The 22,741-nt window shown below is 47.0% G+C and overlaps 1 protein-coding gene across 19 annotated transcripts in view; it reads right to left on the reverse strand.

Annotated features, from left to right (window-relative positions):
* JAKMIP3 (Janus kinase and microtubule interacting protein 3) overlaps positions 1–15,708 on the reverse strand; it is a 39,287-nt gene extending 23,579 nt beyond the window's left edge. For 10 of the 19 annotated variants that reach the window (XM_086616983.1, XM_086616992.1, XM_086616991.1 and 7 more), the window contains exons 1-3: positions 15,574–15,708; positions 11,985–12,482; positions 657–872 (exon numbers count right to left, since the gene is read on the reverse strand). In XM_086616983.1, coding sequence (XP_086473109.1) covers positions 657–872; positions 11,985–12,482; positions 15,574–15,708 — 849 coding nt within the window. The remainder of the gene's footprint in view (positions 1–656; positions 873–11,984; positions 12,483–15,573) is intronic. The other 9 variants (XM_086616997.1, XM_086617001.1, XM_086616998.1 and 6 more) reach the window with 1 other exon arrangement.
* Positions 15,709–22,741: the final 7,033 nt, after the last annotated feature.

Here is a 22,741-nt window from a genome sequence, read left to right on the forward strand (position 1 = left end):
ACGTTCTGGATATTGTGTTGTGGGAAGGAAACAGGAGAGAAAAGGTTAGCAGGTGTTTAATTCACTTTCTGGTCCACTGAAAGCAAGAGCACTTCGCAGCACGAAAACCCGAGCTAGCAGCAGTGTTCCAGGAGGACCGTGGGATTTCCCGCGCTTCCATGCACCGTTCGCCTTCCCCCGTTCCCCATTGTGAACTGGCCTTGTACATCTGCTCCCAGAATCCGCTGTCAGCAGTTCTGGAAGCTGGCACACATACATGACTTGGGTAGAAATGCATTTGCATCGTTTGGTGGCAGAAGTGGGTCAAACGGTCAAATCAAGGCAGGTGGCAGAAGTATGGTACAGTGAGGAAAAGGAAGAGAAAAAGAACAGAAAAATCTCACCCTGCTAACAAAAGCAAACCAAACAAACCAGAAAACAGAACAACAACAACAACAAAAAAAAAAAGCAAAAGCTCTCCCATAACAAGGCTGGATTCTAAATAGTAAAGGTTTGGCTAACAAAGGAGAGCACGACATTGGTGCCTCCGGGCTCGCCCTGCGCGGCTATGGGAAAGCTGTTGCTCAAGGGTGCACTCATCAAGATTTTGTCACTTTGTGCCATTCCGTCACTCTCTCTGCTCGTCTGTGTAGGTGAAACCACGTGAAAGTGCTTACGGGGCTTCCCGAATGATCTGAAGCGTCTCCTGCACCACTTGCATAAGGAAGTTCCCGCTTGGGGCTGCTCAGATGCCGGTCAGACTCTTTGATCTGGGAAAGTTGTTCATCTAAAGCCTCCTTTTGGAGCTGCAGTCTCTGAGCATGCCCGGCTTGAACCCCTAACTCTCTCTCCAGCACGTAGACTGCTCTGTCTTTAAACTTAATCTCCTCCATCTACAAGGAGAACAGAACACAATCACACAGGAGGCAGCGGCGTCACAACAACAGAGCATCTCGCGATGCCGGCGCGGGCAGGGAGCAGCCGCGCAGAGCTGGCACCCTCGCCATGGCAAACGCAACCGCGCTCTCCTAGAAACAGAACAGCAACGAACATTTGACAGTGAACAGGTACACCGAAGCACTTAACCAGCTCATGAGCATTGCTCTTCTCCTGGGGGTCATCCAGAATAAAGTCTCGCTGTTCAACAGGAATCTTTTCATTAAACCGATCGGGAAATATCCCATGTTCTTAGTGCCGTTGCAGAACATCTTAAAAAAAATTAAAACCTACTATTCGCATCACAGTTTGGATTAGTTCACTCAAACGTTTTAATGATTTTACAGCATTTTGCTTCGACACCACCTTATGAAAATTTGGATTCGTAATTTTAAAAGAAAAATAATAAAACCTGAATATTCTTTTAACATTCGAAATATAGAAGGAGTGTGAATTCTTAAAATCCTTTTTCCACAAGTCTTCCACGTAAGCAATTTGTTTAATTCTCCCCTCTCCATGAATGGTTTTGCTTATGCACAATAAACATGCAGAATCGCTCAGTGATTAAATGACAAATTATCTCTAATTCGCCTCTTTCCTATCCGACTGCGCTGCTTTTGCTGAGCTCGCAGCGCCGTGCTCATCATCGTTAGCTGGGGCACGCTGAATTTGCAGGTGCCCCAGGAATATTTTCCGAGGGACAGCATACTCGTTTTTTTTCCAAACGCTGATGTGGGATCTAAGCCTCCCTCCCCACGGGGCTGAGCCACGCTCCCTGGCATGGATCTCTGTGCTCAGAGCTGTGCCAGGGCTGGAGGGGCGGCTCGTGCCGCGGCCTGGGGGCACGTGCCATGGCTTACGCCAGGATCAGACCCTCATCGTCTGTTTTGGGAATTAGAACGAGGATGCCCGTGTCCTGCCTTATAACAAAACATTACTGAGCGCAGCCCAAAATCTTCTGCTGTGTCCATGTTGGTGCACAACCCTGCAAAGCATCTCCGGCTCTTCCCGGCTGGATTGCGTACGTATATATGATACATGAATGCGCTCCCACGCCACGGGGCTGCCAAATGTGCTCATGGACAACGAGTCTGTGGAAAGAAATCACACACATTCCCTAAAACGTCTGCTGATCCGGCTTCGGACACAATACCTGCGTAAGATTTGTGGCACGAGTTTTTGAGACTTTCCACGTTTAATTTAAATGAGTAGTTTTTAAAACGTGGCCTGCTTGACATAAGAACATTTTGCCTCGTGAGGACTGTGTCTGGTATTTTTATCTTTGACAGCTTTGTCTGCAAACCTGGAAAAAACTGACATCGTGCATTAACAGATCACTCGAAGTGCTTTGTCTCCAGTAACTGCAAAAACAGCCCGCCCAGGGAACAAACAAGCGATGGCACTTTGCACACACCCAGCAACAGTTTTGGGAAATTGCTTCCATCGGGTGTGTTTCGGGTGGTGGAGGGGCTGATTACAGCTCACAACTGCAAAACAAATTCCGCGGGAGAGCACCCAGCGGGTTGGGGCACGGTGTCCCTCCTTGCACGGCGTGGAGGCTGTGCCCGCAGCCAGGCCAGGCGAGTGCACCCTCACCCCACCACCCATCACCCATCACCCTCACTCACGGGGGAAGCTCCCTGGTTCCAGCTCCAGCTGCAAGCCCAGGTGCTCCCCGAGGGGCGGCAGTGCCAGGGCTGGCACTGCCCTCCGGCAGCTGCGGCACGGGAGAACCGGGCTGCAAACCCAGAGAGATCCTGCAGCGTGCCCGGGGAAGAGCCAGCCTTTGTCAAAAGGCAACGTAGGACAACTCATAAACACTTCTGCAAAAACTGCCTTTCGAGGTTATGCAAAATTTAGATTCTTTTAGTAAATGGAGCAAATCAAATGAACTTTGGGTGCCATTTCATTAAAAGCTCTTTCAACAAATTCCATTAAGGCAACGGTCTACTAACTTTGAATGAAATAAAGAGATGCCCACTGAGGTCCTTCTGCTAAGGATCTAACCAGGTCAAAACCTAAATGGACGTAGGGATGAAAAGGGAACACATCACCAAACCATGATCTGTTGAAAACAAGCAGAATATTGGGAAGTTGATCCCTATTTATATGAAAACAAAGACATGGTGCAACACAGGCAGCAGTTCAGGAGGAACAAAGAAACTGCAGAAAACACCATACAGTTCACAGTATTTCACTAATGGTTTGTTTTCCAGAAAAAACCCTAAACTTATTCTTCATAAACAACAAAGGAAACATCAGTATTCGCATTTCCCTTCATATGATTAAATTCACATTCATGAAATATGCATCACAGTTCCATGTTTGCAGCCCGGTATGAGACAGAAATGTTGTAGAAATAGCACAAATTGAAGGAAGCACTTAGCTGAAAAATATTATTTAGCACATTTCTTCCTACACTGAGAAAACATAAAGACAAGAAACAACTTGGGACTCACTGGCAGAGGTGCTGGTCCCCGGGCGCGCAGCCCACCAGGCTGCCGCACGTGCTGGCCGCATTCTGCGCTGGGTGCAGGACTGGGGGACTCCTCTTCCTCCCCAGCCCTGTGCCTGGTGGCTTCCGACACCGGCAGCGCTCGGGAAAGGGTGGCAGCGCGTCGGAGCGCAGCATCCAACCACCTGGGAGGACGCCCTGCCCTGCGCCGCCGGTATTCCCGCTGCAGTTCCAGCAGGCTGCCGCAGCTTGGGATGAATATTTATGTGGGAGCGCTAATTAATCACCCGCCTGTGAGCACAGCTGATGCCAATTAGGCAAACATAATGCCATGTAAAGTTGAATTTGTTATTCCCTCCTTGCGCTGCCCAGTGCCATGCCCAGCACGGTCTGACATGCAGCTGGTTTAAGCCGTGCGATTCTTTTTAAACGCATTATTTCCACCACGATTGTGAAACCAACGTGTAGGTTCCCTGATTGGGCTCTTTACATTAGTGTTGGGTGATAGAACAAGAGGAAATGGGCATAAGCTTAGTCAGGGGAGGTTCAGGTTGGATGTTAGGAAGTATTTCTTCTCTGAAAGGGTTGTCAGCCACTGGAATAGGCTGCCCAGGGAGGTGGTTGAGTCCCCATCCCTGGATGTGTTTAAGAATAGGGTGGATGATCTACTTGAGGATATGGTTTAATGGGGATTAGGGATGGTTGGACTCGATGATCTCTAAGGTCTTTTCCAACCTAGAAATCTATGAAATCTATGAATTTCTCCTCGCACTGTTCCCAGGGCCATTGCAGCTCTGCCCATCCGCCGATGCCATGGGGAGCGCGGCTGCATGCCCCAGCAACCTGCCTGCAAAGCCACTGGGCCCTGGGCTGACTCCAGAAGGTCCAGGTGGAAGGAGATGGAGTCACCCCCACCCTTGTCACCCCCCGAGAGACGGGGCTCACGTGCGCAGCCTGGCGGAAGGTGCTCCTGCTCACCTTCCCTCCTCATTTTCCTCCCGTTTTCCTTAAGGCTCTCAAAGAAATAAATGCAATTGCCCCTTTGTCCTGGCGATCCATGTCACCAGCAGCAGCAGCTAGATGGAGTTAACTGGTTTTTGCCAAATATTCTCCAAGAATATCCCGAGCTGGGGCTCTGATACCGCTCACTTGTATCATGACCACGATTTATGTTTTACAGGCAGCTGGGGGTCACAGCAGTGTAGCTGCAGAGCGGTCCGGCTGGCTCCTGCTGTTCCGAACTCGAGGTGTTCGAACTCTGCCAACACGCTCACATCTGCACCAGGCTGTCATGCCCTGCTGCAGCACCAAATCCGCACGGATTCCCACCGCTGCAGCCGACGGGAACACAGCCGCTGCAACACAGGAGCAAGCTCAGATTTCTTTTTGTTTTTTTTTTTTCTTTTTTTGTGGCCAAGGCAAATTCTCCCTAATCAGTAGAGATGAAAAACAAAATGCAAAGTGTAACCACCTCTCACGCTATCCCAACACCTTGCTACAATGCACGTTCCAAGGTATATTGCAACAATAAGCTGCACATCGCAAAGTGCGTGATGTATTTTCAGAAGAGCAAAATGCTCCTTACAGCCCCTTGTGTCACCCCTCCAGCCACGCTGGGGCTCCCAGGAACACTCTTTGACTGGTCCTCTTGGCAGAGCGGGGCCGGAGCCGATGCATCTCCCTTACTGCCCAGGGAGGAGATGCAAGCGGAGAGCACTGAGCACTGCAATGGAGGTGTTGCAGCATGCGGCAGCTCCTCCAGAGGGTAATTCCTCACCGCAGCTAAACCGTGGCACAGGAGCAAACTCCCACCAGAGGAGGTGGCCCCACACCCCGACTCTCCCCCCGAAATCCTACACCAGTGCCAGGTCAGACGATAGGAGATCGGCTCATCATATCGATCCATGGGAAAACTGTTCTTTTTCACTTCCGTGGTTAATCGTCGGCGGAGGCAGCTCACTGCTCTGGCTCACTCTGTGCGTCCATGGCCCAGCGCAGAGGTGGGGTGGGCACAGCTGGGGGAGCACAGCTGGGGGCTTTGGCAGCCTCCTGAGCTCCGCTTGGCTCAGCTGTAAGGTGCAAGCACACATTCTGGTCGGAATGTCCTGAATCTCGCAGGTTGCGTGGGTTTTTAAAAGTCATCATTAAATGGCATTAGAAAAAAACTGTGGCTATCCCATTGCTTCTTCCGAAGCAATTCAGCAGCCCTTTAGCACTGGCAGCCATCGCCTGCACTGGAAGCTGCCGGGCACAGCCTTGGCACCGCTGTCCTGCAGGACATCCGCTGTGCAGTGCTGCCTCCAAGGATCACCCAGGAAACTTCTCCTCTCTCATCTTCCAGAATTAATCCTCAGCCAAAGGTGATCCCTGCCAGCAGTGCCTGGCCATTGCTCAGTAACCTTGACAAATTGTCAGACGTGAGAGGAGACGATATGTCATCCTCATGCTTTCAGTTAAACACGGACACGTGCGACAGGTATCACCAAAAACTTCACTCTGCGATGTGAGTCTGCCACAACTTTGGCCAAAGAACGATTCCATTTTGGTCTTAAATCCCAGTTATGCTTAATCAAACAGAAAATGTTTATAACACGCCGAGTAAATGTAACATGCCCATTTCCAGACAGTTAACATGCTACAGCAACTGTCACACACGGCCACGTACTGCCCAGGACCCGGCGACACGGCAAACCGACGGTGTGACTCCCCGGGCATCGCACCGGGTCCCGACACTTCCCCGGGAACGGGCTCTCGGCCCTGAGCACTGCGCCTGCCTCGCCTGGCACTGATGGGCAGGGTTTGCACCCTCACTGCCATCCTGCAAATCACCATAATTCCACTGAAATCACTGGAACGATGTTGAGAGAGATGCAGCGTTAAGCTGTTGGGTATAGAAAGGTCAAGTGGTGCAGGTGAAAACGCAATTTGCTGTCCCTCTCAGGCTATAAATAACCAAAAAATTTCTTTTGCTAGGTGACTAAAGGCTTTTGTTTCCGAAAACTGGTTCCTTTTGGAGTGTGAGGTGTGAATTGCAGCACACAGAATGGGTATACTCCTATCAAATTGCTGGATACTTCTGGATTTATATTAAGATATATCGAAAAAGTTACTTATCAGAGTGGATTTTTCAATGAATAATAACTTGCACAGTTTGTAACAAAATTTCTAACAGAATTAAATGTAATACCATATCCAAAGAGTGAAGTACATTGGATGGGAGAAACAATCACACTTAAGGAAAGATTCAAAGATTTTTTCCCACACTTGTCCTTTTCGCATTCCTCTCTTTTGCTCTACCTTCAAACACAGGTCTTGCTTTCCTCCCACTCAGGACATGCTCAGGACAGTGTAACTGTTGAGTGCCACTGGTAAACGCCGTGAAATGGGGTGCCTGGCATCTTGGAGCTACGCTGCTGCCAGCAGAAACCTCACATCCACTGCCAGTGGCTCCACAGTGCTCCCAGGCCCTCAGGAGCCCCGAGCCCCCGGTCAGGTCTCTTGTAGCACAACAACAACACGGCTGCAGCACAGAAGAGAGTAAACTTCTTGTTTAGGGCCATAGGGAAAAACATTTTTAAAACCTGGACTGTAAGACACAAAAGGGACAGCTCAGAGCTAGGAGCTCCATTGACCCTCCAAAATGTAGGAGTAAAATTGATTAGTTTCTAATATACAACAAAATCCTTCAGTAGTCCAGGCTTAGTTGGAATAAACACTGTTGTAAATGAGGTTCAACCCACGAATGGTGGGAAAAAATCCACACTTGCAAGAAGGGATTATTCACCTTGAATCATTTGTCTACCTTTCAGTATAGGATGACTGCTGAGATACCTTAATAATACCAGATACGGTAAATTTTCACCATATAAGGGAATAAAAAGATAAAGACTAAATCAATCACCAACAAAATTAATATTTTGAAAGTCAGCTTCCTACGCTTTTCATCTGGTATCATCCTTTAAATCACACACATTCACTAATTTACCACTGCCTAAGAGACATCTCAGGGGTGTGCCTGTAAACACAGAGGTTCAGAGTGATCCTGCAAGGACTGATCTCCCCTTCGTCTGGGCTGCTGGATCACCGTAAGGAAGCCAAGAGGGTCTCAGTGTACAATGGTGGTACATGAGGTACCAGAGCAGGTTATCAAACCTTTTGGTAGTCATCATCAACTAGAGCTGCCTAAATTGAAAATAAACACTTTCCAGTCTCCGACAAATCTCATTTCTTCACTTTTTCTGATTGCTGTTTTAGTCCCCTTCCAAACGGGACGGGAGGAGGGGAGGAGCAGTCGCCGTTGCTGTTCAGCACTCCTCCTTTCTCACCAACCTACATTTGAGTAAAATTTAAATGCTTTTTACCACATTGAATTTTAGTCCCCACGAAGCAAAATCCGAGCCCAGTTAATCATAGAATCATAGAATCCTTTGGTTGCAAGAGACCCTCAAGATCATCGAGTCCAACCATTCACCTGGCACTGTCAGGGTCCCTAAACCATGTTCCTCAGGGAATTCTCCTCACTGAAGGGCTGTCTTCCCTGGACATGCACGCACTAACACAGGGAGTGCTGGTTTTAGTGGGACACCATACAAATGTCATTACATACAATTGTGTAGTATTTTAAGCTGTTTTAAAACGCACAAATTAAAATTTTAAAAAAGTTTACTAAAATTAGGCATTCTTTAGAAAGAAGGTCGCTGCCATACTTGCTTGTTACCATCTGTAAGGGACTCTCATCTTTTACATTAACATTTCTTAAGCTTCTGAGCCAGGGAAGCTTAACCGGGTTAGTTGTACCGCTCAGACTTTACAGACACAGACAGCACAAACCATATGTGCAATCAGGAACCACGAGGCCAGGATAATTTGAACATACACTTCTGCAAAACATGTTATTTCCTTTCCTGTGCTGTCCACAGAACTGAAGGATGCTCAGCTCTGCTGTATGAGATTAGTCAGAGCCATCGGCATCAACGAGTAACAGGTACCCTGGCACCTGAAAAATAACTAGAATAAATAGCTAGAGTTTTTATTTGGTAAAAACTAAGTGGGAATTGTTTCTAAAGAGAGATTACACCTTGTAGCTGCTACAATCTCCAAGCTTCTGCGTGCCTGAAGTGCAAAACTACCAAAACTACCACCTGCAAATATTGCCCCTCTTCTGTAACAGCCTGCTTGCTATGTAGCAGGGTCTGCTGAAAACATGTCCTGGCACGAGAGTGCCAGCTGGGGAGCAGCCAGCTTCCACTTGCTTTTGGAAGGCTCCTTTTGACCACAAGAATATTTTGGATTTAGTTTTGCTGCTGGAGTGGGTACAGGCAGGCACAGCTGGTTTGACAGGCTGCGGTGCAGCTGTGCCTTTGCCGAGATCTCTTCTGGAAGAGGGCAAAACTGCAGGAATTCCCCTTGGAAACCTGGCGAGGACAAAGCTGATTCACTGGCACTGGGTTTGGCTCGATGTGGCAATTTAACTGCATTCAAAGTTACAGTAAGTCAGTGAAATGGAAAGGTTCATATTAGAGCTGGCTATTTCGAAAGCCTGAGCACATACAGCCTGCATCTTCCTTGGCAAAGGAGGAGGATGATGAAGACAAAAAAACCCTCCAATTTTCTTGAAGTAAATCTGATGGCTGTACAGTTCCTTTTTGCATAATGCTGTGTCTTCCTACCACATCTGTTACTTTAAAGGTCCTCTAACATTTCTCCAAAAGCATAAAGTGAGACATCAACAAATGTATTCCAGTCTGTCTAATAAAGCAAAAACCCTAGTTTTGATTTGGAAGGAGAATAACGGATTAGTACTAATTCATCTTTTCAAAGCAAACTTTGCCTGACTATGTATGGAAGTATTTTCCATAGGTCAAGCCTGCACAGACGTACTTGACTAGGAAATTAAAAATTGTACCTATCAGAGATAAATAACTTCAAAATATTACTTTATGTTAAAGGACTTCACATCATTACAAAATCAAACATGAATGAGAACAACTTGTCTTTCCCTATTCTGACTAAACAAAAAAAGCAGTATTTTTCTAGGCGTGAAATAATAATTTGCTCGAAGGCCACTTCCCCCCTTGGTTAAAATGGCTAAATAATGCATTGCAAACGGATCACGGAGCTCTCACAATCCCCATGAGAATCCATTACCAAGCAGGGCTGGACGCCTGCCAGAGCTGTTGCACGAAGGTGCAATCCCATCGTTCTGCTGGACTCGCTCATGTCGCGATATCCTGTGGTTCTATCTCATCGCAAGCCCAGCGAGGCTCCGTGAGTACTTTAGTGATGGCCCCTATCTTAAAAACGGAAAAAAGAACTGCTTTTCGGTTATAATTTGTGTTTTTTGAGAATTGCCTCATTTCATAGAGATTTTATCATATGACACGGATTTAAACTGGAAGAGGGGAGATTTAGATTGGATCTAAGGAAGAAATTTTTCACTCTGAGGGTGGTGAGGCACTGGACCACGTTGCCCAGAGAAGCTGTGGCTGCCCCATCCCTGGCAGTGTTCAAGGCCAGGTTGGATGGGGCTTTGGGCAACCTGGTGTAGTAGAGTTTGTCCCTGCCCATGGCAGGGGGTTGGAACTGGGTGATCTTTGAGGTCCCTTCCAACCCAAACCATTCTGTGATTCTATGACATGGCACCATCCCGCCCCCTCCCTGGCACGGCAGAGCCCTCCCCTGCCAGGTGCCAGGTGCCGGGAGCCACCAGCTCCCATTGGGATCAAACGCGGTGGAGTCAGTGGAGCTGAGAGTACTTAACGCCACTCAGGGAGCACTCAGGGCTCGGCAAAACAATGGCGTCGTGTAATTTAATTAGTACAGTCAGATAATCTGATTCTTTCAAGGAGGAATTAAAAAAAAGTTGGATTTTCAAAGGCAATTTAGACAACGTAACCTCAAACCACTCTATTCCTTATAACTGAGACCATATTTATTTTATAGCTTCCACATTAGAGGCCATCAGCGTGGACTTCTCACGTGACGCAGCAAGTTTAGTTGGGATGTACGTCAGCCCCCCGTCATCCCGACACATTAAATCGGTGCATCCAGTAAGGAACATGCAGAAAGGACTGACGCTGCCGATATTTGAACAGTATCGATGGATCAGCTGGTTATAAACTATTTTAATACCCTCTTCATTAAACTAAAATCATCTATGAGGGGAACAAAGCCTTAACAGGCTGAAGTCCGAGAGGCTGGGTGGCTCAACGGGGGGCACGTAACACGGACGGACGAACAGAGCGGCGCGGGCTGCGGCCGTCGGTGGCGGTCGCTCGGGCTCCTTAGGACACGGACGGTGCCGCAGCGGCTCCGCGGTGGGCAGGTTCTGCAGGGTGGGCATGGCTATGCTGCCACGCATCGCCTTGGCACCAGGCTGGCTGTGCAGTGTTAGATTTGGTTTAGGATTTGGATAACAGTCGTGGGATAATGACTCAGAGGAGACGCGGGTGAGTTTATACTGAGACACTGCATGCTCTAAAAAAGCACGGCAAACACAAAAAGATGGTGGCTTCAAATAAATAGTGAGACAAGACCCAAAATATGCATCACAAGAGTATGAGCGTTACACTTGTTCCCACGTCCTTGGGAATGGCAGCAATAATTAAGGGATACAGCCCTGCACAACAGCCGGGCACGCACAAGACCGTGGGAATCGTGAGGCGAGTGTCTGAGATGGCAGTGGAGAAGAAATCATCCTGAATCACACAAAGTGTAGGTGACCTTACAGGCTCTGCTGCAAGGGCTTCCCTCTTGGAAGGAGCTCCCTCCCGCAGGGAGTTCTCTGCTTTCCCAAGCAACATGGTCTGATTTAATCTCTTCCACAAGTTTCCAAACAGACTGGAGGAATACTCCGAAGCCATAAGCATGTAGCCATTGCCTTTGAGGGTCACACTGAGACTCAGACGGTTGGGTTAGGTGATTGAAGGCTGACCAGCATACACAAGGACCAGAGTGAGGAGCAGATGAGCAATGATGGGTGAGGAACCTCAGTCACCTGCTGAGGATGGGAGCCTGCTGAGTTGCTGCTCATGGGGCCACCAAAGAAGGAGCACCAGTGCCTGTCCTGGGGAAAAGCCACCAAGGTGGGTAACAGAGAGGAATTCCTTCCTGAACACCTTGCAGAGTTAAGGGGGTCATTGCCTATGGGGTATAGGACTCACTATGGGATGCAGAACAAAGAGCATTTTGGGATTGTGTAAAGCTCATCATGTGGTGTTCACAGGAACTAGCAAAGGCAGGGAAAGGGAGGGACCAGGGCGGATCAGCAAGGAACAAATGGTGGGGAAATAGAGGCATGGGCCAAGAAACATCACTGTTTTGCAGAATTCCCCTAGCCAGCTCGTAACCCAAGGCCTCTTCCTGACATCTGAAACGTGAACAATATTAATAGACACTGACACAGATAAAGAAGTTCCTTACAAAACATCCTAATTGCTTTTAAAAAACCATTTTGACATCTCTACTAGTAAACGTAAAACAGATTTGAAGCAAGCCCCAGAAGTCTGAATGCCCATCCTTATCCATTCATCCGAGACCACCACGGAACTTCCATTTACTTACTATCAGTAACATAGGCGTTAGTAAAAACACAGAAGCACATAGCAACACGTACCAGTCTACGAATTTCTCTCTCACACTCTCTCTTAATTCTGCTGATTTCCTCTTGATGCAGGTGATACACACTCCTTATCTCCGCTGCTTTGATTTTGTCAGCTTGGATGACCATAGTTAAAGCCTCTTCCACTTGTTTCTTAGCCCCCTTCAGTTCTGAAATTTCTTGCTGCATTTTTATTTTCTCAACTTCAAACCCCTTCTTGGCCTCCTCCTTGGCCTCCGTGAGCAGCACCGTTTTCACCTTGTCAGGAGCCCCATCGCGCACAGCATTGAGAAGGGTCTGTAGTCTCTGGATTTCATTATCTTTAATTTTTATTACTCTAAGTAGTTCAGCTTCATGCTGTCTCAAAAGTGCTTCTCGAACAGCTTGGAGCTCCTTCATCTTCTCTTCATGAAGTTTGACTTTGAGCTCCGTTACCACCACTGTACTTTTATGCTGTTCGTGCTCTTTGATCTGCTTAACTTCCTGATTTTTCTCTCTTTCCAACTTGCTGACCTACAGGGAAAATTTTAAAAAAAAGTATTTTTAATCAACAGTGATTAATACAAATTATGATACTATCTAAAAATGGTATGGATCCCTTTACAACATGAGACCTTAAGGTTGTATGCCTGTGCCTTAGAGCAAAAGCCCAGCCCGGTGAGTTAGTATTACCGCACGCGGACCTACACATTTGGCATTTTGTTCATTCTTTATGATCTAACACTTTACTACATATTAAATATCCCATTTTTAAGGAGGTTCCACGTAAAACTAGGGTCACTGAGCTCTGCCACTCAGCCTTCATGCTGTAGACTTACAAAAGAACTATTTCCTCTCTTGAAGAGTTTTGTGTGAACAAAATACACGTTCCAAACCCCTGTAAAACATTTTCACACGGAAAAGGCTTTTTACAATATATGGCAAATATTTTCAATGGGCTGTCACAGCTCATTGGACACGAGGTTTGACAGTACCTGTGGGGATCCGTAGCAACGCAGCTAATCCAGCAACTGGGAAAATGCACCTTTTCTTAGGGGAAAACATGACCCACCCCAGCTTTTTATTGCAGTGGTTGCTGCGTAACGGCAGGTTATTGCACTAGAAGATACTCCCAGCATGTATTTGCAGCAGCATTTGCAGTGTTTGCACAGCTGACCCTCTCCTTTGGGCAGGTTCATTCTGAGGCAGGGAGTGCACATCTGTTTGCTCTGTCTTTCTGCCCCATAATGCTTAAGAGAAGAGCCTGTGCACACATTTAAATGCTAAAAGTAAGACGTGGGTATTCACTACATTGCAATTAATTCCTGAAGTGTTTACTGGGGAAAAGTGTTCAAGTCAATTCTCTTTAGTAAAGATGCTTTTTTCTTCCCCAGTTGACACAATAAGGTTTCCTTGCTAAGAATATGCCCAAGCCTGCCTCACAAACGAGAGCACTGCAGAAGCAAACCATGCAGGTGTAAAGAAAAAACTGTGGCATTACAGAGAACTTTGTCTTCTAAGGACAAAGTAATTTGTGAAAATAAGAAAAAGAACCCTAAAAAATTTGTAGAAAACACTTTTCTTTCACTGGAGATCAGCATAAGCGGAATAGAATAGAAACCAAAATGTATCATTGTAATTTTACAAATTATTGATACTGAGGATAAAAGTCTAGGCATCGATGCTGATTTTAGCATCATAGTCTATTCTTATAATTCGATAATAATGCCTCGCCATCTTATTGATTCTTTAATTTGCCCAATTCAGTGCCCTAAAAAGCATGAGTTAACACAATATAATTAAGTACCATAAAGTTATGCAAGAAGCACAAACCCCAGCTGAACCAGCCACCGATATCCAAGCACTACAGGAGGCGTATGCTCGGAAACCTGCCTAACGTGTGGGTAAAAGTTGCTAGAAACAAACTAAGGTTGAGGATAATACACGTTTAGGAACTAGTCGGTGTCTTGCGGAGTAAGTCTGAGTCCTTACTTCATTTTTCAGCTGGGTATCTGCAGAAGCTGTCACACTGCATCCCGGAAAGCATGGGTGAGCAGCCAGATTCCAAGCCAAACTGTGCTGTGCACACATGCATATGCACGACAGAAAAACCTCTGTGCAAGCTACTGTCAAGCCCCAAACGATTGCATTTTATTGGATGCTTTTTCAGCAATGAATTATGCATTACGGATAACTAACTGTGTCTGACCACAGAAGGGTCAAATGACATTTCAGTTTAAAGCCATGCCAGGAACTCAAGAGGAGCCATAACGAGAAGTAGTGGGGAGGGCAGCGGGAAGGAAAACAGGGTCCTCAGTCTTAAAAGTGCAAACACTGCTTCACAATGCAAGGATTAATAGGTGTTCTATTTACATCTATCTATCTACACATCCCCCCTTAGAACCTTCCTTAATAATTAGATTATGTCATAGTCTATGATGCCTGATAACAATGCAAATTAATGGAAAAATGCAGAATATCATTCTGCCCCTGGCAAGGTAATGCATGTCTCCATTAGCATTCTGGAACAAAAAAAAACCCCAAAGTTTATCGGTGGAAACTAATTTGGGGGATTATGGAAAAGCAAATACATTTTTCGTGCCCTCACTGCGCAGCGGTCTGAAGGCTGCGGCTAAAAGCTGATGGAGCTGCAGGCTCCGGCTGCGGCGCTGCCGCTCGCTCCAAGGCTCCGGTGGGACCGCGGCTCCGTGAGCTTTGGCAACCAGGGTGGGAGGCAGAGCTGAGGCCTATGACCACACACCCAAAAACTCAATGCAGCCAGTTTGAAGGACTTTGAGCATAAAATCCACATGAAACGAGTGTAAACGTGAAAGTGAATAACAAGCAAAGAGAATTTCCCAATAACTCAGAATTGCATTCAAAACCCTCAACGCAGACATCCCGGTAAACAGGTAAATATTTACTAGAAAAAGTTCTAGCGAGAGAAACAAAGGACGTGGACAGCTTTCAGCCCACCGCTGCGAGTATGCCATCTGTTTTGAGCAGATGTTTGTTTTTCCAGATCTTTTGCTGGCGTTTAGCCATGTGATTTTTCAACTCCGTGTTTTCCCGGATGGCGGGAGCGGGCGCGCTGCCTGCGCCGAGCCCTCCTGCCCCGCCGCTGCCCACCGAGGGTGTACTGCCGGGGCACCCTTGCTTTTGGAGACCTGTTGTCCCACATGCACGTTATAAATACAAGGAGAACAATCCCAAAACCCGCAGTAAAGGGGTTGCCTCTCGCTCCCCACGGAAGCTGCAGCTCCCGGTGCATGCACTCGGGCGAGTTATCGTCGCAGTCGTGTGCACGTCAGCTGCAAGCGGGGCACGGAGTGGTTGGCAGTCAGAAACACCAGACTGTCTTCGGTTTAACTTTGTTTAAATTCTCCCCTCTGAGGGTGCTGAGGCACTGGCACAGGTTGCCCAGAGAAGCTGTGGCTGCCCCATCCCTGGCAGTGTTCAAGGCCAGGTTGGATGGGGCTTTGGGCAACCTGGTGTAGTGGAGGGTGTCTCTGCCCATAGCAGGGGGGTTGGAACTGGGTGATCTTTGAGGTCCCTTCCAACCCAAACCATTCTGTGATTCTGTGATTCTATAACTGATGGGGGAAGGAAAGGCAGAGATGCACACCTTACTCTTTTCTTGCTGGAGCTCTATCTGGATGTCGGTGAGCTTGGCCCTGAGCTCTTCGTTGGCAGCCTGCAGGGCGGCCAAGGCGTCCGGCTTCTCCCCCCTTGCGCGGCTGCTGGTGCCCTTCTTGGACATGGTGAGGCCGGGCGGCGCGAGGGCAGTCCTGCCCGGAGGCCCTCGTCCCAGCGCTCGCTCAGGGCTTCTCGTCCTCGCCTCCGGCCCACTACATTTTCTTACTTGCCTGGAAGGAGGGAAATCACACACCCACAGTCAGAGCGCGGGAGCGGGTAGGGATGTGATACCCACCAAGCACATAAGACATCCCTGGAAAGCATGTGGCACACATCAGCCAGCTAAAGTGGCTCTTCCCTGGATTAAGTAAGGGCTGGACAGAGCTCAGGGGTAATAATATTTTGTATTACACCCACACAGAGCAAAACATTTCCATGACAAACTATTGATGTTTTCTGTCACTCCATTTCCACTGGAATTGGTACAGCGCAGAGGATGTGGATGTTCAGGAGGGATGTCCAAGCACCCTCGCCTGGCACCGTCACGCTTGGAGACAGCGACAATATTTTCAGTATAGGCAGAATACTTTGATGCTCTTCAGAAAAAAGCAGTAAGAAAAAAATATGTTTGGTTTCCTACAAATACTTTCCAGATATTCACAATGAAAACAATAAAATTAATAAAAATAGTAAGAAGCTACAGAAACGAGCAGAGATTACCCAAAGGCAACAGCAGCTTTCCATACAGGAGTGTGCAGTGCATCATCAAAGCAGCAATTAAGATCTATATAGGTTCATCTAAGTCTGGTAACAGTGTAGGAGTTTTATTCACACTAAGAGGTTTTGCGTTAAATATAAGCAAAAAGCCCTGAGACAAGCCAATTCATTCTATTAAACGGTGGAACATCAGGCAAAAGCAGACCCAAATTCCCAGAATTCATCTATTGATACAGTTTGCACTCTAGGCCAACCCATTAATCCCAACACGTTTATAAATTATACAACATAGACAATTTATAATGATAACTTTGGATTTGTCAATAAAACAGATACTATAACATTAATTACAGTACTAAAAGCTACATGCATTTGATGATTTTTATTTTAAAATTCGCCAAGAATATATAGCAGTGTTCATGAATGGGTAAGCAGAATTAAAGCCTGTAGAGACTGTGTCAAAGTTAAAATGTCGTATTATCAATGAAAATCAAAGGTCCTTTATAACCAATACTACTAAGGAAAGAGCATAAGAGTTACTGAAAACTCATATCTTGCAAAAACCATATTCTAGCTTAGTATAACCATCAGGCATGGCTAGTCCAAGAGCAAGACAAACTTACTCCAAAGAATTTGCAATCTGAGACAAAGACAGACAAAAGCAGGGAGAAACATGATAATTTTTATCTGTTAATGCTATTTTTATGCTGCATCCACCCTATAGCTCAGAGCACTCAACCGCAGTTCTATGTAAAAATAATTGCCCTGTTCACCAAATCGAGTGAAATCCCTGTGAGCTGCGAGTTGTCTGCCCAGGGGTGAATTTGGCTGAAGGTATCCCAGTTTGTCCTTATCACAATCCTTTGGTCTGATTCTTGTCTCAGAGCTGTTGATGCAGACAGTGCACTGATGCTCCGCACTTGGTCCCTCTGCGCTGAACAAGCCCGTAGGAGGGCGTTCAGGTCAGCCCTTCCTCTGGTCCTATTTAACTCGGTGCTCATCAACAGCACGAGCAGATTTCATTTAATGGAAACCTGAGGACAGCAAGAAATTCTGGGCAAAACGCCGGAAGCTTTGTTTTGCACTGGAGCAGTGGAAAGTAGGTACTGTCTGCTCCATCCCAAAATACGGATGTTTCCTCAACGTTTCCTTCACACTTTACATTCTTGCTGAAGGATCTTCTCTTATAGCGACATTACTTTGTCAAAGCACTGTGGAAAGAGAATCCCCACGCTGCTGCACAAGCTCCTTGGTAATGATCCTGTGCAATTTTTCAATCTGTGGATATAGACTACGGCTGTGAAAACCCAGTTCATCCCTATTTAAACAATAAACAGCAACACACGCAAAGAAACGGTTGCCTTTGCTTCTCCAGGCAAAGCCGACTCTGCTAGCAAATTTTTTTTTTCAAATTGTCAATAAAAAAAATAACGGGAGCGAGATCCTGAATGAAATGCCTAGAGGAGCAGCTAACAAGCTCAGACAAAAGATACACGCTCACAGTAACTGTAAATGGGGGAACACCAACGAGAAGGATGGAAAGAACATTCAGAGGAGTGGTGATGCTAAAGACTGTGGGAACAGGAGGGATGCAATCCGGCGGCACAAAGGCTGTCCTTCCACACGGTTCTCAGACCAGACTTGGGCCAGCTTCTGACCCAGGGGCGAGGACAACACAGTTTTGCTGCTCCAAAGCAAGCAGCAGAAAGGATCAGGAATTTTACAACACGTATGTTTACAGAAGAATGGAAAATCTAGGGAAAAAATGTTTCACTGGAAAACTTTGACTTGCTTGGATGAAACTATATTCCAAAGAGACTACACGTACTTCTCAGTGCAAAATCTTACTTGGAATAATTTTTAACTGTCACTGCAATTCCTGTTAGAAGCAAACCCTCGTTTTAAAGATCTGTTTAATTTATACCATTAAAAAATAGGCAAAAAGCTTAAGCTTGGAAAAATATTTCCAACCTTATTAATACTAACCTTATTAATGTGGGTAACAATCTTTTTGGATGATGACCTTCAATGCACTGGTTTATTCATCCTGACTCATAGGCAAAACCACAACGGAGCAGCACTATTCCCTGTCCAAGCACGAGTAAAGAGCCTTAACAGTACAGGGCAGCTGTAACAGTAAAATAACAATAAATAGCAATAATAAAATAACATCATAATAATAACAACAATAAAAATGACAATAATAATAGAACAGCCGGATTTGAATTCTAAAAGCAAAAACCTGCATCCGTTAGGGAGAAAAGAGCAAGGGATACAGCTGTCTTGGGGGATATATAAATGGGATATGAAGCTGGGAGAGGGCTGAGAACACTCGGGAGACGTGGCTGGAGTTTGGGAGTAGGCGGGCGAAGCTGCTGAGAGCCGGGGAAATCATTCATAGATTCATAGATTTCTAGGTTGGAAAAGACCTCAGAGATCATCGAGTCCAACCGTCCCTAATCCCCATTAAACCATATCGCTAAGTAGATCATCCACCCTGTTCTTAAACACATCCAGGATGGGGACTCAATCACCTCCCTGGGCAGCCTAAATCAGGCAGGACAAGCAGTCACTACAAATCTACACCAGGTCAGAGTAAGAGCTGGGGGGCCAAGACTTAGAGAAAAAAATGGGGAAAAAAAATAAAATTCCTGATATTAGTTATCAAGCCAAGGTAGCACAAACAGTCTTAATTCTGTTGTTTCTCAGTCTGATGTTGACTTTGTAGCCATGAAACTTCTACAAAAATATAATGTGTTTGGTTGGTCAAAGAAATAGAAATTAGTAAAATTTTACAGAAATTACCTGAAAAACCTAAAACCAGGAATAGACATTCTTATCATTGCAGATTCTTGCTTCTTTGTGTAAGAAGATGAAAAGCATCAGTGATTGTTCCACAATAGAGGTCTTCAAACCTCCCTCTTTCCTTATAGATAAAAAAATGGGGCAGTCTATAGCCACCAGCACCGAATTCTACCGACCATGACGAACGAAGCATTTGTGCACATTAAAATTACTTTCTTAAACGATACGTTATAATGATAGATGCAGTAGGTGGAGTCATGTTATTTCACAACCTCAGGAAATGAGAAGCAGCACAACACAAGCTTTCAACTGCTTTCATGTGAATGCCAGACGACAATAATTTGAACACTATAGAGATTGGTGAAAACAATTTAAATCAGAAGGATTATTTTTGACAGACGACAGCTACGAGAGTTTTTGTTTGCTTACAGAAAACAAAACTCAGGAATTGATACAAGTAAACTGAAAGGCAGAAACGTCACTAGAGGCGTGCTAGGAGGAGCACCAGCCCAGCAGCTGATTTTTTGGGAAGCGGCACGCGGTAACGGTGCAGAGCAGCCAGCCACCCTGTGCACACCCTCCCCAGACGTCCCTGTGAATCCATGGACCAGAATCCAACCATCTCGCTGCCACGTGCTGGCACTGTCTCCACAGCTGCCCAGGAGCCCTGTGCGGAGGAGCCCACCGTGCGGGCACCTCCCCTGCAGAGATGGGCACCTGGCGGCTTCCCAGCACGGTTCTCTTGGTGGGAATTCTGTCTGAGGTCCATTCAGGGCACTATATATTCTCACACTTTCAGTGTTTAAGATTTTAAATTTTGTTTAAAACGTTACCTAGGCTTAAGTGTATGTTTTGACATATTTCACGCCAAGCAACTGCCTAAACCTGATTTTTCTCTACTAAAAAATAAAACTTAAAATTGATGAGCTTATTTCAAGAAAGAAAGGCTTGCTCTGAGCAGGCCTACAAAACCTTTAAAGACGATCTGAAAGATTACAGGCAAAGTGTTCCCTGTTGTCCCATAAAAGCAGCCCAAGTGCAGGAAGGTGACCACCTGCCAGAGCCTGCGCTTGCCCACCCTTTGCTGCCAAAGTCCCTGCCTGTACCTGGCACCACCCCCGGACACCAACGCCAGGAGACTGTCTCCTGGGCAAGCTCAGCCGTGGCTCGTGTCCTCATGGCAAGTTTGGGGCAGCACAGGAGAGGGCACAGCACTGACTGTCAGATCCTGCAGGCTCCCGTCGGCATGGTGTGGGTGATGGGGTCGACATTGGAAACGTCTTCCAGGCTGGAATGCTGAAGCCGGAATGAGATCTTCCCAGAGCAAAATCAGCTGCCTTGCCAGTGCTTAAAGGAATGAGACTGCTCCAAAAGGAACGGCACGGAAACCAGCTGAGAACTCTTCCAATTAAACTTTAAGGATGAAAAGGGACATAATGATAAAACTTGAACGTAGCCAAGAATAACATCCAAGGATTAAGAGATCCAGACAATGGGAATTTGATCAGCCTTGGTAACGGTCTGTCTGCACAAATGTACCAACAGCAACGAGATCTGCGGAACAATGGAAAACTGCTCGGCACGCCGCGTTTCCAAAAACCTGTGGGGAGGCAAGGAAGGTTTCTCAGAGGAAGACCTGCAAGAAAGGAGTCCATTTCCCTCTCTCAAGGCAAAGAACGGGCTACGTTAGTTGTAGACTGGCTCATGCGGAGCGGGAAGGAGCCTGCGGAGGCGGTGGCTGTGGGAGCCTTCCCCCACGCATTTACAAACCAGCGGGGATGGAAGCGCTGGTCGAGAAGTGGCAGTGCCCATCAGTGATGCCACAACTGGGTTTGTTCCTGGACACACTGAAGCTCAGGCCCTGCTGCAGCTGCCTCGGCCAGCAGAGATGCCCCCCACGTCCCTCCCGCAGCGGAAAAGGCACACGCTGGGGAATGGCAGAGCAGGAGGTGCCCCTGCCCTCGCTGGGCTCCCGTTCTCCCCCCAGCAAGACGGGGACCAAAGGCCTCTGTGCTCACAGACTGGGCTCTGTCCTTCCTGGGGGATGACGAGGAAGGAAAGTCAGCCCAGGACTGAGGAGCTTCAGTGCTACCAAATTCTCACTTCAACGGTTTACCTGAAATTTTACAGTAGTCTCTGCAAATTAACGAATGATTAGTAACAATACAAAGATCTTCAGATAATCTACATTCATGAAACTCTGTTGGTTTCAAAGACATTACGACAACTTAAACTAATGAAGCCTGCAGGGTCTTGAACTTCTAACTATGAAAAAATTAAAATGCAGTGTGAGCAGTACACATTGTTACGGACCAGGTTGATCTATCTCTGGTAAACCAGGCAATATAATCAGACCTGTGTCCACCTGCAAGGCCATTGATTTTGAAGGCACAACCAGCAAAAAGCAACTGTTGTTGGTATTTACAACAGAGACTTCAAGCCAGACAATAAAAGCTTCAATAAACACGTTACATGCACCGTTCACTTATCCCCATTTTTCCCACGCTGAAGAAAGCTGCAGGAAAGACAAAGGACAAGCAGGGAGCAGGCAGGTACTCGCTCCCTTGCAGCCTGTGATTTGCTCCCCGGGAGCAGACCGTTTCTGGTGAGACAATTCCTCTGCTGCTCTGCCTTTCCTCGGAGGTCTCAGCCCTCCACACGAGCACTTTGCATCCTGTCCCACCCCGCTCCCACCAGGCAGCACCAGTCTCTGGTTTGGGGGTGAGACACGGGTGCGGGACGCAGCAGGACGGGTGCAAGGGGACAGTGGGCAGCTGGAGCCCTTTCCCCCCCCCCCGGCATTCCTGCATTTCAAGACGGCTTCCTCGTCTTGAAATGGCACATCTCTCAGAGCTGGGTGTCACCCAGAATGAAAACACTGCCAAGGACGGGCACAAGCTAGGGAGAAGGGAATCCCAGCTCCCTTCTCCCACCCGAGGTGCCTCTGGCTGCAGGTACACATCACAGCGAGGCGGGCTGCAGCAGAGCCCATGGGGAAATAACTGCAGAACTGTTTGGGCCAGGGCTGCCAACCAAAACTTCTCAAACAGCCAGGTCACCGTACGGACCGCAGGAGAAAACCGGAAAGCAACGGCTTTATTTTCAAGAACTGGCGATACACGCAGAGGCCCTCTCCCATATTCATTGTCCTGCAGACCACAAAGGGATTCACAGTTTGGAGTCATCGGTCCATTCGGAGTATGCTGGGTTGTTAATCCCAGGGATGTTAACGGGAAATCAGACTGGGCAGAGTAAGACAGCTTTCCAGTGACAACCATGAGCTTCTGTGTAAGCAATGGGACAAGCATCATTGTTGGGAACTATGAAAGTAGTTATTTGTGTTAATAAGAGTGCCAGTCTTGTCATACAGAGACAGCAGTGTCTGCTGGTGCATGCCTGTGCACAGAAAAGCCATCTGGGTCTAGTGGACAAACGCCAATCTTGAAAGAATATTTCTCCCAAATACTGGGAGAAAAAAAATCCACAAAAACGTTTCCAAGCCAACGTCATCGTGCCGATACAGAACGCAGCAAAGAGATGGTCTGTCGTGCTGGGGGAGGGAATGCAGACCTGCCCTTCCCAGGGAGCTCAGTGCTCTGCTCCAACAGCCGGCTCACGCGCTGCAAGCCAAGGAG

This window comes from Tauraco erythrolophus, chromosome 9 (genome assembly GCF_009769465.1).
Source record: "Tauraco erythrolophus isolate bTauEry1 chromosome 9, bTauEry1.pri, whole genome shotgun sequence".
NCBI classification, from domain to species: Eukaryota; Metazoa; Chordata; class Aves; order Musophagiformes; family Musophagidae; genus Tauraco; species Tauraco erythrolophus.